Below are 17,500 nucleotides of genomic sequence, written 5' to 3'. Positions count from 1 at the left end.
CTTCATACCTCAGGTACAGTGAGCCCTTGATGATGGTGAAAGGGAAATTGTGACGGTGCAATATTGATAAGACTGTCTTTGCAACAGCATACGTGTTAGATTAGACAGTCTTTTGTCAGTGTAACTGTGACAACGCGCTTCATGAAGGAATATGTTCCTGGTCAGCGGGCATCGCATGCTTCAGTTCCAAGGGGGAATCCATATATTTACGTACTAAAGCAGCTTTATTCGGGCGATTTCCCATAGTAAAGCGCGTTTAGTCAATCCACATGTCACTCACGAATCGTTAAATATTTCTTTTGGTCCAAAATCGGCTTCTGTAATGGATGCGGCATTTCCGAGTTCCTTTCGGCGGCGAGAGAGCACGGTGACCAATCCATCCCCGCCAGGTAAGTCGTTACTGCGTTATTAGGCGGATAGTCGGCAGTAACGCATTACTACCTCGAATGCACACGGCTCGCTTAATCGCTTTGATCTGGATGTGTTTGGATATGCTTGATAAGTGAGGGAATGCATTATGCAGATGGAGCATGTGTGAGGCAAGCAGTAGCGGCCGCCGTCTCTCTCTCACCTCTCGAGCCACCTGGATTGGCTGACATTATGCTGCCGCGCGACCTTTAAAGCGCAACGTTTTTGCCTGTGGATTTTGCTAGGCTTGTCCATGGGTTCCGTGGGGCTCGCACGGGAGCCGGGGAGTTACCGGGATCCCTTTTTTAGGTTGCACGGAGAAGGGGAATGGTGGCATTTGGGGAGGTTTGCCTAGTTATGCTTCGGAATGCCATCGGGATACTGTTAGGAAGCGGAGCGTGAGAGGGAAAAGGTCGGGGGGAAGAGGAAGGCTGAATCTAAGCATTAGGAGAGGAAATTCGAGTGGCAAAGACGCGATAATATTAATTAAAAGAGGAAGAGGCCATGAAAAGTGACATCTGCCCTTGGTCGAAGCTAATCACGTTCAGCGGGAAGGCAGGTCGCTGGGTCGCCTGCGGTAGGAGACGTGATGGCGGTGACCTTGCTAGGAAATGGGTATTGGATAACCTTTTTCGTGCAGTCCAAGTCCTGTGCAGCCGCATTAACCTTAAGGTATGGCAGGTGACTCCCAAATTGTATTTTTTGCCTACATTAATTTTGTCCATAATATTAATGTTCCACGCCCTCTTTTTTTGGGCATCGCTTCTCTTGCATTATCCCCTTCAGCAGAGGCACTCGTGCTTCCGCGATTCTCGGGGCAAACTGCGCACGACTTGGTCAGCGAAGAACCCCGCGCCGTAAACAGAAAGATCTAGGAGTGCTTTTCTGGCGTTGGGAGCGGCCATAGCCAGCCCCGATAAGTAGTATTTTCAGTCAAGATGTTTTCGACAAGCCTTATTGATGGATGAGTCATGGGCTTCGGCTCACGCAAATTTGGCGCATAACGATCCTGATCCTTGTACCTGGACCGTCCCGCCCTTCCTTATGCAGCGCGGCTCGGGTGATTTGTGGCTCCGGCCGAGTGGCGGCTGTGCGCCGAGGAGCTGCAGAGATGCTGTTAGGCGGAGACATATGATGCAGTGCTGGAAGGATGGGTGCCGCCTAGCAAAGGTCATCCGTCGCCAGTGGTGGGCGTTGGGACTAATAAGGAACCGCTGACTGGCTTGCATCTCGGAGGCTGAAGGAGGCAGTTCGCTTGGCACGGCGCGCAGTTGCCTTCACCTCTGCCGATACTGTTACATTATGACATGGAGGCGCAGACCCACATCACTTTTTCTTATCTCTACGTGATAAAGCCGATATCACGTATCATCGGGAAAGAGCGCGGCCCTGCCTGCCGTGGATAATAACACGGCGGACAGCTGGAACGAGTCGCACGTTAAATGTCGTCCAGGTGGTGTTGCCAGAAGCTCTCGCTTAATTATTTGTTTGGAGCCAGGTATTGTCACCGCGGTGGAGAGGGAGAAAGCGACGAATTATCGCCATTAAGTTTTACTATGTGCGCCAATTATAAGGAAACCGCGTCCATTTTGCAAAACCGAGAGTGGAGGCTTGGAATTCGTGTATGGCTTTAAAAAGAAAATGTAGGAGGATGTTCAAAGGATGTTGAAAAGGAAGAAGGGAAAGATGCGCAAGTGCAAGTGGAGAAGAGCAAGATGGCGCAAGGGGGAGATAAGAGAGGCTTGGTGCTTGAAGGAGGAAAGAGGGGGGGGGGGCGACGCTGTAGGAGGGAGAGCGCCAGGAGAAACCCGCGTCGGGATCAGATCCGGCTCTTGGTACTCTTTAGGCAAAAGTGAGACGGTGTTGTGGCGGCGCTGTGGGTATATGACTGCCCCAGCTGACTTGTGCTGTCTGTGCGGAGGCGCTTTTCTCTGGTGTGTGTGTGTGTGTGTGTGTGTGTGTGTGTGTGTGTGTGTGTGTGTGTGTGTGTGTGTGTGTGTGTGTGTGTGTGTGTGTGTGTGTGTGTGTGTGTGTGTGAGTGTGTGAGTGTGTGTGAGTGTGTGTCTGTGTGTGTGCGTGTGTATGTATGTGTGTTTGTTTTGTTTTGTTTTGTTGTGTTTGATCGTGTTTGTACATATGTGATCATGTTTGTGTTTGCTTGTACGCGATTGTATTGATATTCAAGTACTATCCAGGTCTCTATGTCTATGTGTCAGCTTCCCCGATCGCCCTTGCATTGCGATGCGCGTCGACGGCAGCAGAACCGGAATCGCAGTAGCATCGGCCCATTACTCAGCGAATGATGCATGGCACGGCGAAAGTAGGTTGGGAGAATCGGGAACCGTCGAGCGTCTGCGGTCCTGCCAGGTGAAGGCGGCGGCGAAGGCGGTCGAGCTAGAAAATGGCCAAGAATATGACGGAGTGGCGGTCGGGCTTTAGCGTTTGTGATCCGCGGCGCCTCGAATGCAGCAGACCTCCGAAGTGCTAACCGTGTTTTGTTTGTTACGGGACCCGCGTGTGTTCGGGGCGTACGATCTTGACCCTGTCTGACCCCCGCGGTTCAGCACCAGGCTGGATAGGGGGAGGTTGCGGCGCGCGCGTTTGTTTACTGTTCATGCCCGTGTGCTTGCTCTTCTATGTTTGGACGTCCGGGTACTTGGGAGCGTGGGTATCACGCGCTTTAATAAATTACGGGAATAGAACCAGTCACGCCCTGGCCGTCTGATGTTTTTTTTTTTTTTTTTATATACATATATACCCTTGACTTGGCGAACCGCTCTCGACGAACCTTTGTGATGGTTGAGTAGGCGCGCAGACTCGGGTCCGGTCCGCTGGCGTCGCCGAGGGATCTCCCGAGGCCCGAGGGCGGCGTTCACTCTCCCATTCACTTAACCTCGAGTTCCAAGCACGTGGGGCGCCACTCCCAAATCCGCCGTCGGAATGTTACATTCATTTACCCCGTAGGTGTGTGTGTCCGGTCCCTTTACTTCTTTTTTTTCTGTCGGTAAGGTATTTCCTGATAGCGCCAGCCCCTCCCTCCCTTCCACATCCGTGTAGGGGCGGAGTCTCCCTTAATTGGAGTCGACGTGCGCCTCTCGCTTCGCCTTTATTTTTCCTTTATTCTGGCTGCATCCGGGGCTCCGCGTGTCGCTCCACACACCCTCGCCTTAATATTCCATTCCCGCGAGGAGTTACTACGCTCTCTCTTCGCCCGTCCGCCTGTTAGCAACGCGAACACGGAAGATACAAAGAGCCAGGCCGTTTAACATTGCAATGGCCAGATCCGCAGTTACGAAAATGGTCACGTGCGCCATGATCTGAATGTATCCCTGATCCGTGCGGGTCATGCGCGGTTCATGCAGCGGCCGTGACCCTCCTCCACCTCGCAGTTACCTAATCTCAGCGCAAGAAAGAGAGTGGCAGTGATACTGCCATCGTGCTTTGATGTATTTATCTGTTTATCTGTATAACTATGAATTTGCCTCTATATCTGCCTATCGGTTTGTCTTTATCCATCTATGTGCGCACGCTCACATGCACACAGACACGCGTGTGTGCGTGTATACAGTGAGAAATCGTGTAACGTACCGTTTATTGATTCAAAAAGCACTATGCTTTGAAGGTTTATTATTGTATATTAAGAGCCTGGATGTATGTCGTGGGCGGTGAGCGAGGTCATGGTTGTGATGATTATCTAGGCTGGCACGCCCATCTCCGCAAGTTCACGCCCCTGCAACACTAGACCTAACCGTTATGATTCTCCCTTGAAGCCCGGGCGTTTGAGACCCGCGGGAATTAACGCACCCACCCATGCGCATGCTGCTGTACTCCTCCACACGCACGCCCGCGCCTGGCCCCGCCCCCGAACACGCCCGCAAGCAGGCGATATCGCATGAATGATTATAACAACACATTTTTTTTATACCCGGGGACATGAAGAGAAGGAATATTCGAGCGTTGAGAAAATCGTGTGTCGTGTAGGAATGCTTTGATTTTAAGCCTCAAGCTCTTGGCTCGAATGTAAAAAGGATTCAGTTGTGGTTATGGTGGAGTGAATAGAGAGAAAGGCTTAAGAAGCCCTTACCTCTTGTCTCTGCGGCTCTCGGCGTTATTTTTAACGTCTCATTGGCCTTGCACTGGTCAGGAGACTTAAAACGAGATACTCGAGTTAACTGGCGGCCGAGAAGGACACGTCTTATTTTTTCTGGTCATCTCTCACCATTCTTACCTCGCGCAATGTTCTCCCAGGAGCCTGTTTTGACGAAATCTTTATTTCCTCGTGATGTTTTCTTTTAATTTTCTGGTCTTCGTGTTGCCGCATTTCTGTTGTCTTGTCTGATTTGCATCATCTCCCTGTTTCCTCTCGTTGTGTTCTTTGTTCTTCGTCTCCTCTTCTTGCCCCTTCACTTCCGCCCCTTTTCCCCAGCGCTCCGTGGCCTTCGCGTTACAGGAAACCGTTTGTTGATAATTATGAAAAATCAACGAACATTTCCTGAGTAGCGTGTGTTTGTTGAATCTCATTATTTATTCTGTGGGTTGTGGTTGTTCTTTCTTCCTCCTCTTCTCCATTTCTTCGATTTATTTTTCGACCAGTGTATCCTGAACTTCCCCGTTCCGTCTAATTCTCATGCAAACGACACCATTCGTCAGACACGAAGCCGCCCACGCCCACCCCGGTCCGTACTTCTGGGCCTGTTGCTTGCCTCATCGACACGCCCCCGGCAAACAGACTCGTCTTGCCCGCCGCGCATAAAAACCTTGTCTCACCGCTACGCCCTCGCTCAGCCGATTCGATCGCCAATAAACACTTCACCAACATCATTTTAAGGCTAAAAAAGTGAATGTCTTTCGAAATTCGCTGAGTTACGACACGGGACCAGGTTCAAGAGAATGGATAAAAAGGAAAAAGGAAGCCGGTCACAGAGGAGGCTTCCAGTCTCGCCCGACCAAACTGGCTCGTGTTCTGGCGCCTCCTCCGCCGCCATGAACCTACTCTCGATGCCAGTTTTTCCTCCGATTGCATAAAATGCGGTGACCTTTTTTTAAGATTAATTAACAGATCTAAACCCACTGCGTCTACGTCACGACGGTGAAGGCTGTCGAAGTTCGGATAGAGGCAAATGTCGCGTGACTGATGCAATTTATGTATATCCGTGAAATGCTGGACCGTGACATTTCGGAGTGTAGAGGCGAGGCAAAGGCGCCTGTGGTCGGCCATCATCCGCCCTCTTTTTCTTCTTTTTCTTTATTTTTTTGCCTCGCCAGAGCCTACATTGTGTGACCGGGAAAAAAGGCCGCCATGATGGTCACGTATCGTCGGGGAACATGGGATTAAAGGTCTCGGATTAACGGGGGTGATCATAGTCGTGAAGATTTCCTGAATGATGATTCCTGATTTAAGATTGGATTAATGTGGAGGATATCCATGGCTCGGATTGAGTCAACATTACGAAATCTTCATTGTTTCTCTGTTCGATTTATTATTGACTTCTTGAGACAAGGGCTTAAGGCTTGTATTTATTTACCGAAGGAAATTTTCGTTCTGTATTTGTTTACTCAAAAGGAAAAAAGTCTATTTATTTACTCGAGGGGAAACAATGTGCTGTATTTTGTGCGGTGAATCAGCGCAGTTTTATTTCTGGATATTTCTTTGTGTCTAGGACGTCCTTCAAACGTGAAACGCGAAAGATTAGTACGTAGTCCAACGGTCGTGGAATTTGCATATTCATACAACTGTGTGTTGTGCGTACTAATTTTAAAAGCGATATGTTGTTATAATCAGAAGATTGTTTAGGGCTAAAGATTGCTAATCTCACTCCCGGAAGTTTATTGGTAAATCATAAGTGACGGGAATAAATGTCAAGACGAAAATACAACTCTCAAGAATACCAGAGTTCACCATGAAGAACTAGATAGTAGGGAGAAGGGGGGAGGGGGTTAAAGATAGACTTGGACGTTATATTGTGAATCAGTGCGCATCTCTCATGCTATTTCTCTTCTTCCTTAACCTATATCTTCACGGTTCAAGTCAGTCCTTATCATTTTCTTGGTCTGTTACTTTATTTTTGTATGCTTATGTAACTTCTTATCTAACCTTTTGTTGATTCTTTTAACCGTTATTACTCTCCTCATCCCTCGTAACCTCGCAGTATCTCTACTTGAGGATATTTACAAGTGGCACTTCTGACTCTCCTTTCCGGAATGCATAAACAGAGTGGAGTGGGAATGAGGTATGAGATACGAGAGTCGGAGGTACTGCCGTCGTAACACAACGGTTTTCTTTGGATTTCTAATCTCAAAATATGGACTCATTGTTATATATTCATCTTGGGAATAAAAGTTAATAATGGTAATTTACCTGATTACGAGAAAGTCAACCGCTGGCCATATAATGAAGACGACCGCTGAGAGACCGCAATTTTCGCCAAAATGTTAACGTCTACGCTTCAATTGGAAACATTTACCATTGTTTACCATCACAGAAAACGGAGCGCCTGGCTGCAAGACCTGTCCACTTTTAGGGCATACTAAAATTTACTGGCTACCGACTTTTTACTTGATCATTTTTGAGTATGAGTTGCTGTATAATTGCCAATTATCAATTATCTTCACTTATTATGAATTGATAGACATGACCAAGAAGAATATTTTTATTTTTGCCGTAACTTTTTTTGTATTTTTATTAATTAATATCTCGTGGAGACATGGAGGGAAATTCTAAAGCCGTATTTTATCCTTTATCACATTTTACTGATACCAGAATGGCAAAGGGAGATAGAAAGGACACGCGGAACGGATTTAGAACCATGTCAGACGGCGAAACGAACTTTATGTACCTGGTTATATCTGCAGCTCTCTTCTTTCATCCAAATATTTACACAAGTGATATCCTGGGAAGGGGAGCGGTTGCAAGGGATGGTTGGGGGCAAGATGGCGAGAGAGGTGACGGAGGAAACAGGAAAACCCCGAGATTGGTGAGCGGAAGACGGAAGGGGCGATGCAGGTGACCATCAGGTAGACAGCCTATAGAGCCGAGCGAATTTCCAAACCCGGTAAAAGGGTGTGTGTGAATTCTTTGTTAGCGTGAGGCCGTTTGTTTGGCGCTTGGCACAGTTATGACACACAGGAGGGAGGAGTGGGGCGGAAGGGAGAGCGGGAGGGAAGCGGAAGGGAGAACGGGAGGGAGGGAGGAGTTGAGGGAGGAAGGGAGGGAGGGAGGGAGGGAGGGAGGGAAGCGGAAGGGAGCCGCCGGGAGATAGAATGTGGGTTGTTGGATTTGAACCCGATAAGCGAAACATGTTCTTCCCCGTCTCTGTTTACCATTCATCATTTTGTAATAGTTTTTATTTGCAAAGCTAAATACGTTTGTGAATTTTTGGTTATTATTATAGTATTTGGTACATTACTCTCTTATTATTTTAAGTTGCAATTGCAAAATAACCTTTTAAATGCAACAGCTGTAATTTTGATGCATAGTAGGCCTAACAGTAGATCAAGATTGTGCATTTGCTAGATTAAGAAACCCAGCTGTTGTGAAGTAGACGCAGCCAATGTAATCCCTTTGGCATTCGCTGTAGTTAGTGCTGTAGTGCTAATGTAGTGTTGTTTGTTGCAGCTCGAGCCGTGCTCCGCCCAGCAGGGGTCTCCTCGAGGGGATCCTCCCCGCGTCAGACCTCGCCCCCTTCCCGCCCCTCCAGAGCGAGCCGCCCAAGCCGCCCTCCCTACCCCCTCCTGCCCACGATGAGCCGCCCCCGCGCCCGCCAGAGCGCCCTCCCAAGAAGCCCACCCTGCGCTCGCTCTTCCACGGGCCGAACGCCGACGCCGCCAACGCACACAATGGCCCGTCGGCCGCCCACGGCAGCGCGGCGCCCTCCGCCCACCCCAACGCCCACACTGAAAAAGGCAGCAATGAATCGGAGTTGCGGCGGATAGAAGAGTCGGCCAATGAGCTGCGGAATCTCTCGCCCGCACGCCCATACTACTACCGCAAGCCCCCGGCCCCTGACCCGCCCAAATCTCCGGAAGCGACGTCCGCGGCCCCAGTGGCGCCCGCCTCGGCAGCGCCAGCGGCGGCGCCTACACCCGGCTCCCCACGGCCGCCGCGGTCCCCCCGCACAGCCCGCCTCCACACCTCGCCCGCTCACGCCGCCCACTTAGTGGCGCCCACGAGCCCGACGTCCCGCTCCTCCACTCCCGATCTCCCGCCGCCCCCGCCGCCGCCGGTCACTGACGGCGAGGTGGTGCTCAACGATGACCCCCTCCCGCCCCCGCCCTCGGAGGTGGCGTCTCCTCCCACCGAGGCACCGCCCGTGCCTCCTGATTCCCCCCCGCGAGAGCGCCTCACGGGCACGCCCCCGCCTGTGCCACGGGATGCCTCCAAGAACATCATCACGCCGCAGTAAGTAGCCTGAGCGTCTTGCCTTTGATGGCACTGTGCCCCTCTTGTCATCTCACTGGCACTCGAGCCGGGAAAGCCTCGCGCTTGCAGTGCCTAGTGCCATTCTTCTGTTCTTGTATTTCCTGTTCACTTCCATTTCGTATCTAGAATATATCTGTTGGCTTTCATATTTTAGATTTAGCAAATTTAAGGACCTGTTGGTTGGTGCGAAAAAAAAAGAAAAAATAAGACTGCGCGGGTCGTTCTTCCTGAGGACACACTTGCGCGCTGATTATTGTCCTCGACATGCGCAGCCCGGACGTTTGGCTTGGGACTGGGAAAAACGCAGGACGGTTTTCTCACGATGCTCATTGCAAGACACCCTCTTCTCCCCTCCTCACTCCCCTCTCACCCCTTCATTCCTCCTTTCCCTCTCCCCCTCCAATCCTCCCTCCCCTCTCCCCCCTCCCCCCCCTCCAATCCTCCCTCCCCTCTCCCCTCTCCAATCTTCCCTCCCCTCTCTCCCTCCAATCCTCCCTCCCCTCTCTCCCTCCAGTCTTACCTCCCCTCTCCAATCCTCCCTCCCCTCACCCCCCTCCAGTCCTCCCTCCCCTCTCCCCCTCCAATCCTCCCTCCCCTCTCCCCCCTCCAATCCTCCCTCCCTCCCCTCTCCCCACTCCAATCCTCCCTCCCCTCCCCCCCTCCAATCCTCCCTCCCCTCTCCCCCTCCAATCCTCCCTCCCCTCTCCCCCCTCCAATCCCCCCCTCTCCCCCCTCCAATCCTCCCTCCCCTGTCCCCTCTCCCCTCTCCCCCCTCCAATCCTCCCTCCCCTCCCCCCTCTTCTCTCCTCTCTCCCCTCTCCCCTCTCCAATCCTCCCTCCCCTCTCCCCCTCCAATCCTCCCTCCCCTCTCCCTCCTCCAATCCTCCCTCCCCTGTCCCCTCTCCCCTCTTCTCTCCTCTCTCCCCTCTCCCCCACCGCCTCCCCCTCCTCCTCCCTCCTTTTCCAGTTCTGTGGTCTTCCCGACGCAGGACGTTGTTGCTGTGATTGCTACACGATGCTACAGTGATGGTTTCGCTTGGTGGTCAGTCAGATGTTTGTAATTTCCGACCATTATAATTGGTGAGAGTGAGTGCGTGAGTGAGTGAGTGAGAGATCGAGTGAGTTTAGTGAATGAGAGAGTGGGTGAGTGAGTGTGTGAGTGAGTGAGTTTAGTGAGTGATTATGTGTGTGTGTGTGTGTGTTTGCGCGCGTGCGTGCTTCCGAGTGTAAGTGTGAGAGTGTGTGTGTGTGTGTGTTTGTTAGTGTGTATGCGTGGAAGAGTGCATATGTGTGTCTATCTTTCACAGATCGGAACATTTCCACAGGTGTTCAGCCGATTCACGTTGTGCCCCTTTGCTTCCCTCTCTCTTCACAAGGCTATTGCGCTTTGCCTCTTGCTCCCTCCTCCCGTTCCTCCTCCTTTGCTCCCCTGTGTCAGATCGTCATTTCTCTCGTTTCGTGCTTTTCCTCCCTCCCCCTTCTTCCTCTTCATCCCTTTGTACTTTCCTTCCCCGAGCGTTCCCTCGGGCGCGCACGGACCTCAGACGGGGAAGAGCGGAGCGTGGCGGACATCGTCCTCTTGGAAGGCGTGAAGGATTCCTCCGAGGCGGGGATAAGAAGTCGCGGCGCCGTAACACACTCCGGCGGCAGAGCGTGGAGCGGCTGCGGTCACGGCGCGGGGTCGGGCCGCCTCCGCCCGCCACTTCGTCGCCGACAAGCACCTGCCTTTTATGACAGACACGCACACCTGCCTCGCGGCTCACGGCTCGCGGGGCTCCTGTGTGGGTGTTTCTCCGTTTCGTCGCCGGATGGAGGAGGAGGGTGGGTTTGTTTTTCCGAGGAAGTCAGGGGTTCGGTCGATGGGCGAGCCCTGGGGGAGCTCCGACAAGGCTGGCGTATTAATTCACCCCGGGGAAGTCTGCCGGTCACCAGGGGGGAGGATGGCTGTGCGATACGGACGGAGGGGTCATGGGGTGTGAGGCCATAACACTCCGGGTAGATTTTTTTGCCTGGGGGATAACCTTTATCTTTTATATGTATGTAAATTTGTAGAACCCGTAGGTAGCTAATCTCGTAGGTAGAAATATTGATATGTAGACAGATTTATTTTATGTAGTGTTGGATAGACACTTTCGTATAATGCAGATTTGTAAAAATATTCAAAATAAAACATTTAAACAGTTATGCAGATAGACAGAAATCAGAGAATTTTACACTATTGGCAGTAAGATGGTTAGAAAAGATTAATGTCCAACATATAATATTATAGGAATACATATTCGTCCGTGTTCACGCTATGGGGGAGACTGGGGTCAAAGGTCGGAAAGGACGGCGCCCCACGGAGAAGTTCTCTGAGAAAACGACGCCAAGGATCCTCCGTTATAGCTGGGCGCTCTGAGGATTCCAGAGTTGCTTCCACGGGTCCGGGAGTAAGCGCTTTGCCGGCACCGTGATGAGGCCGAGGCAGCGGGAGAGCGGAGCCACGGGGGATGAATGTGACAATGAACGGGAAACAGAAGCGAAGCAGCCTCAGGTGGGCGTCTGTTGTGATGCGGGCCTGGGTGTGGGGGCGGGGGCGGGGAGGGAGAAGGCCTACTTTATGCAAGCCCCTAGACCGTATAAAGCCTTTGTAACAGTCGCATACGCATACAATGTACGCCACTTTCACACGCGCATTACCTGTACGGTTTTACCTGTGCGCTCTCCCCCTTTTTAGCTGTGATCCGACAAGTGAAAGTTGTTAAAAAAGGACGAGCGTTCTCTCTCTTGTCAGGGGAGGGTTTGTATGGTCAGCCATATTTTTGGAAAGACAGGACAAGGGAAGCGGATAGATTGCTTTTCGAGGGGAGAAGGGGGAGGGGGGGCTTTTGCTTTTAAAGGGTGCAGCTGATTTTTTTCTTACTTCGTGCGATCCCTTGGCGTGATCAGTGCTGTGATGACCTCATGTGTCGCTGCAGACGTTTATTAACGAATGTTCCGAAGATAAAGTTAATACATGATCCGAGATGTGGGCACTACTTACGGTTTGTGATTTCGTAAGGCCTTTTCGTTCATGATGGTTGTTAGAAACTAGTTCGTGTAATTTTCTTCATCCAAGGTTACAGCCTTTCCTTTGCGTATTTGTTCCCAGTGACGTACAAATATGTGGATACAAATATTCTGAAAAAACTACAAACACAAACTCAAACGAAGACAACTCCATTGAGAAAAACAGAAATTGAGGTGCTTGTTCATAGAAGTAACAGGCTGGAGACACAGATCGAGAGTTAGACTAAACAATTCTGACCATTACGTCGGCGAAGCGGCTGATCAGCAGAAGGTGGCAGCGGTGGTCCGTAGAGTTCTGTGTCGCAGCGAAGGCTAATGAGTTCATTACGGGCGGGAGAGGGATGATGTTAGCAACCCTCGACCACTTCCTCCGGCGACGCGGCGGCCGTGGTTCCTGGTTTACGAAGCCCGAGGCGTATGTGTGTGTCTGTCAGTCTGTCTTGTCCCTTCTGGCACTTTTAGTCACCGTAGCGTGCCATTGGAGCAGGATTTCCTCGTTTCCCTGCCGTGCTCCTCCGCGGGTGTGTGTGGTCCGTGGTTCTTCGTGTGGGATTTCCTGTCGCTTCACAATTAACATCAAACTCGTGCCCTTTCCACGTTTTACTTCGTCACTGCCTTATCTCTCTGGATGCTTGCCGATACACTATGTGCGGTATACGGAGAGGCATTGTTCGTCCCCACAGTATCCTTCAGACTGTCTCCTTTTTTCTTTACCTTTTTTCCCACTCTTCCTTCTCCTCTTTTTCCGCCTCCTCCGTGCTGACAAGGGGCTTTTCCACGGATTCTCATTCTTACATGTATGTTTATTCATCTTGCATTGTTCCCTCTGAGTGTGGGCGGCCTTCGGAAGTTGCCAGGCAGTTGGCGTGCGGGCGGCGCAGGGAAACCGAACCCGTGATTTCCAATTTCCAATCGCAGTCCATAACGTCTTAAGAGTCATCCGCCGTGACTGCCTTCGTTCGTTGTCGCAGCTGTATGAATTTATGAGTCTTTGCCGAGACTGTGAGAGTTTTGCGGCTTTATTTTGTGCCGAATGATGCGTGCTGTATTTTATCATGGAGACACTGAAAGTGGAAGTGTGCAAGCTTCAAAAAATGAGGCGATGATAGTGCTAACTCGTTTAAATGTATATTTATTGGGGAAATTTGTATTTGCGGTTACAGACACATTATCACCAAAGTTAAACGGCTGCTCATAAATTATTCTCTCATTTAAAAATGACTTAATCTCTCCTCTCAGTATTATTCTTTGGCACGCATGTTGTATTTGCTCACGGTTGTGCTAGTTTTGCTTCTGCGCCTGTATTGCTTTCACCATTACTGTTGCTGTTACGGTAGAATTTTAAGTCTGTTATAGACGTTGTTATCAGTGTACCATCGCCACTTTTGCCAAGCTCCACCTATGCCTGTACCTGTACCTTCACCTGCTTAATGCTTTTCATGTAGGTTTCCCAAGTGTTTTTTAACTTCAAACAGGTAGATATCCTAGAGCCTCCTTGCATTCTTAAGTTTAAAGTATATCCTCCAATGGTCTTAAGAATGTGAGTGACGGTTGGGATGAAGAAAAACAGCAGAAAATATTGGAAGAGAAAAATATCCGAAGTGGTCACCCCTCGTGTCGCGCGGGCTCAGGGTTTGACGCAACGTTCCGGGCCAGTCGTCTATCGTCTCTGAGTATGTAAGGAACCGCGCTGCGTCGCTCCCGGAACACTTATTGGAGTGCGTTAGTGTATGTGTTTACAGTGACAGAAGATTTTGATGTGCCGAGTACCACCTGGGATGGTTGTTTGACATGGCTCACTGTGTAGGGATTATCGTGTTCTTATCGCAATGTGACATTCTGATAACTACTGTGTATAGTGTGGTGTTAGTTTGATTTGTTTCCTCTTTGAGAAAAAATAAATATTACGCCATTAGTATTAGTACTTTGAAGGAAAAGAAATTTCAGTGCCGTGCCTTTAGTAGCCTTTTGAGGATGACAATCGAGTTTTATGTGACCGGACGAGACCGTGTTCTGTATCGTTCTTAATTACTCGGTGATAAGTGATGGCGATCGCTGATTTTCCTCAGGGAAAGGTTTAGAGTGTTTTATTGATTTCTCTGTTGCCACTTTATGGCGTAACAACATGTGCAGCTGCTTTGTCCTCCAAGCGCACTCCCCCACCAACCTCACTCCTCATTCCTCGCCCACTCACCTGCATCCCCCCCCCCCAGTTCCCTCTGCCCACCCGCATGTTTTATCTATACCCCGTCTTCACGCATACGCTCGCCAGGCAATGGCTATAATTAGCTGTCCTTTCCTATTCCGTCTCCCTCGCCCGTTCCACCCCCTCTGACCGCGCCCGCACTTCCATCCTCCTCTGTCTCTGCCACGTGCACGCATGGACGCCCCTATCATTTAAACCCCATCACCGCCCCCTCTGCCTCCCACGCACCCACCCCTTCCTTTCCACTGACCCTTCCCCTTTTCCGCCGGGGCACGTGGCCGCACCACACCTGTCTGTGCCTGCGCCCGCCACCTGCTGCAGCTGCGTCGCGTTGACCGACTGACAGCAGGGCAGCGCCGAGTAGGGTTTCCTTAGACGATACTTATGCAGATTCGCTGTAGAGGGGAGTGCCAGGATGCGAAGGATTTAAATGACTTAGCTACTCCTCCCCTGCTATTACTCCTACTGCTTTTGCCTCTTCCTTATTCCTTGGCTCCGCCCCCGCACTGCTGCTGCTCTGGCGACACCCTGGAGGCAGCATATGTTGTTGACGGTGCAATCTGAAATCCAAGACCCACTGTCGGGGTTCGTGTTATTTTAGTATAATATATCAGCAGTGAAGAGGATGTCTTGAAGGTCACATTTGCTGACGATGTTTGCCTGACGCGTATCTCTGCAAACCGAAGCGCCCCGTGTGTGCTCGCTTAACCAGGCGTTTCCAAACTTAATTCACCGACAGACGTGTCCGAGAGTCATTGTTTTGCTCTTGTTAAGTTTCTCGAGTCGTTATTGTTTCTCAAACGCTTTGGGCGCGCGTGAATCGTGACTTTCCCCATGTGGCGTGTCCGGGAGCGGATCTTGTCTCCCGCCGCCTTCAGAAGCAGACACTACGCGAGGGTGCTGCCTCGCTCTCCTCCCCACTCCCCCGGACCCTCTTTCATTTCTATACCCCTTCCCCTTCCATTCTATTTCATTTGCGCCTTCCCCTACCCCTTTCCCACCTCGTTCCTCTTCCCCTCTCCTTTCTCTTCCTTTCTCGTGTTTCTTGCACTTCTTTTTCTCATTTCTCTTCCTTTCTCGTTTTGCTTCAACTTCACCACCTCCCTTTTCCTCCCGTCCCCTTCCTCCTCCCCGTCGTTTGTCCCCTTCCCCATCCTCCTCCTTTACCTTCCCTTCCCCAGCTCTTCCCTCTCCCTTGCCTTCCACTCACGCTTCCCTTGCATCCTGTACCAACGGCCTAACCTAAGTGGAAATTCAAGTTGGGTCTGCGTAAGCATGCCGTGCATATTTAGTGTACCGTTATTTCTTTTGGCTCCGACCTGCATTGGCCTGCACTATTCTTTGCTGCCCGCAAACGCATCCTTTCTGGCCGAAAAGAAGCATCCTTGGCGTCCCCGCATTTCTGCCTTGGTCATTTTATCCTTCAGTTCCTCGCAACGTGAAGGGCGCGAGGCTGCCATAGGAGGCGGCGCTGACGGCAAGGGGAAGGGAGGCGCGGGCCGCATGCGGTCTGCAACAGCCACAAGGAGATGGATGATCGGTTTACAGCATGAGGCATTCGGCCCTCTTCTTCTCTCCTCTTCTTTCTTTTTCCTCTTGTGGCTTCTGTTCCCGGCGTTCCTTACACACCCTACTATTTTTGTGCTTTGGCATACTCCATGTCAGTCTCTCTCTCACGTTAAATTCGCGTCTTCCCGTCTTGGCTTGTCTCGCCACATCCTTGCAATGCAACCTCTAGTTTGTTGATATTAGCAGTGATGCTTGCAGATGTGTTTATTCAGCTTGTTTTGCCTCATGTTTATGGTAATCGATATAGATCGGTTGATTAATATATCTACATATACACATATATATGCATCTACTTAGATTATTAGTAATAATTTTTGAAGAGCATATTTTCCTGTTACTTTTGTCGTCTGTCAGTCTCAGAGCTTTTATCGTCTTAATTGCTCCTCATCAGGCACCCTCATAATTGCGATAAAAGTGGAGCGTTAATAGCGAGAAAGTATATTGCATTTTCGGTGCATGTTGCTGCCGCCTGTTTTTAGCTAGAAAGTTTCTGATCAGCTTTAATCGCCAATTGGATCGCGCGAACCCTTTGTCTCCGCGCCCACAACGCCCCGATCATTTTCCTGTCGGAGTAAGAGTGGAGCGGATCCCGTCGTTGTCTCTATCAGGCGACACAATAGGGCGTCAGTGTCTCCTGTGCTCCGCGGATCCCTTTGCGCGCACCAGGGAAAGCGACCACAAGAATCTGTAACAGAGCCAGCAGGATCCGCGGCCCCGCCCCCCTTTGTGTCGCGGAGGAAGGCGGGTCGTGGCCTTTGGGGCTGCGGTTCGGCCTTGCGCTGCTCCTTACCGTAAGGAACGCCAGCGCGGGTCGTCGCTGGGGCGCTTCGGCTGGTCCGTCGCTCGCCCTTAGTCGTCCGCAGTATATTCGTTGAGTGTTTGAGAGTTGCATTTAATATTTTCTCGGTAAATGTTTTTTGTAAGTGTAGAATGGTTGTATTTCCTCTGCTGCGAATGTTGTGCAACTCGTGTCATCTCGCCGGAGGAAACTGAGCGACCTCATGAGAAAAGCCGCCGTTGTTGGCGCGTCATGATCAGATGACTCGGGCGGGAAGTTCTCACAGGTAGAGGGCGTCGCGGCCGCAGAATATCCCGTCGTCGCCATCCCTTTTTTCATTAGGGAATTTCCCTCCGTCGTTCGCCTGCGTTCGCACGATTAGGCGACTCGCGGCAGAAGAAGGACGCGCCGTCTTGGCTGTCGTCTCGGCTTTCGTCAGCATTGGACATTTTTCTGCTTCTTCACCTCCGCGGAGGCAAAAAGGCACTTCCTCAAACATCACTTCCTTCTTTATAGACCGCACGCGCACATATTCACTCACTTACTCGCTCTCAGATTCACACTCACAATCACAACTGCGATCATACTCACACATATTCAGTCACGTTCACACTTACACTTACATTGATACTCACGCTCACACTTTCACACACAACAGACACACACCACACACACTCACGCGCAACACACACAGTACACTACACTATACGCACACATACACGCACCGCACACGCACACGGACACACACACACACACACACACACACACACACACACACACACACACACACACACACACACACACACACACACGCACACGCACACGCACACGCACACACTCACGCACAAACATGCACACACAAACACACACACAGTGTGCACTCACGCGTATATGTATCATTTTATCATAGGGAAAAGACACAAGTGAGCCATGGATTGAAACCATTCCAAGTTCTCTATAAATAAGCGTATTATTTTTTAAAGCAGGACCTCAAAGTGGTCTCAACATTGCGACGAACGAGTTAAAACCATGAAACGTCAGAAAAAAAATACAAGAAGAGTATTGCTGGTCG

The 17,500-nt window shown here is 50.7% G+C and overlaps 1 protein-coding gene across 6 annotated transcripts in view; it reads left to right on the top strand.

Moving 5' to 3' along the window:
* The window catches only part of LOC113823536 (protein Shroom), a 581,762-nt gene that overhangs the window by 510,576 nt on the left and 53,686 nt on the right, over positions 1–17,500 (top strand). For 5 of the 6 annotated variants that reach the window (XM_070137718.1, XM_070137715.1, XM_070137716.1 and 2 more), the window contains one exon: positions 8,024–8,806. The exons of the other annotated variant lie outside the window; for it this stretch is intronic. In XM_070137718.1, coding sequence (XP_069993819.1) covers positions 8,024–8,806 — 783 coding nt within the window. The remainder of the gene's footprint in view (positions 1–8,023; positions 8,807–17,500) is intronic. 6 annotated transcript variants of the gene reach the window in all.

Source organism: Penaeus vannamei, chromosome 23 (genome assembly GCF_042767895.1).
Source record: "Penaeus vannamei isolate JL-2024 chromosome 23, ASM4276789v1, whole genome shotgun sequence".
Lineage (NCBI taxonomy): Eukaryota > Metazoa > Arthropoda > Malacostraca > Decapoda > Penaeidae > Penaeus > Penaeus vannamei.
Note: the sequence above shows the minus strand (reverse complement) of the source record. Positions and strands in the feature narration are given on the sequence as shown.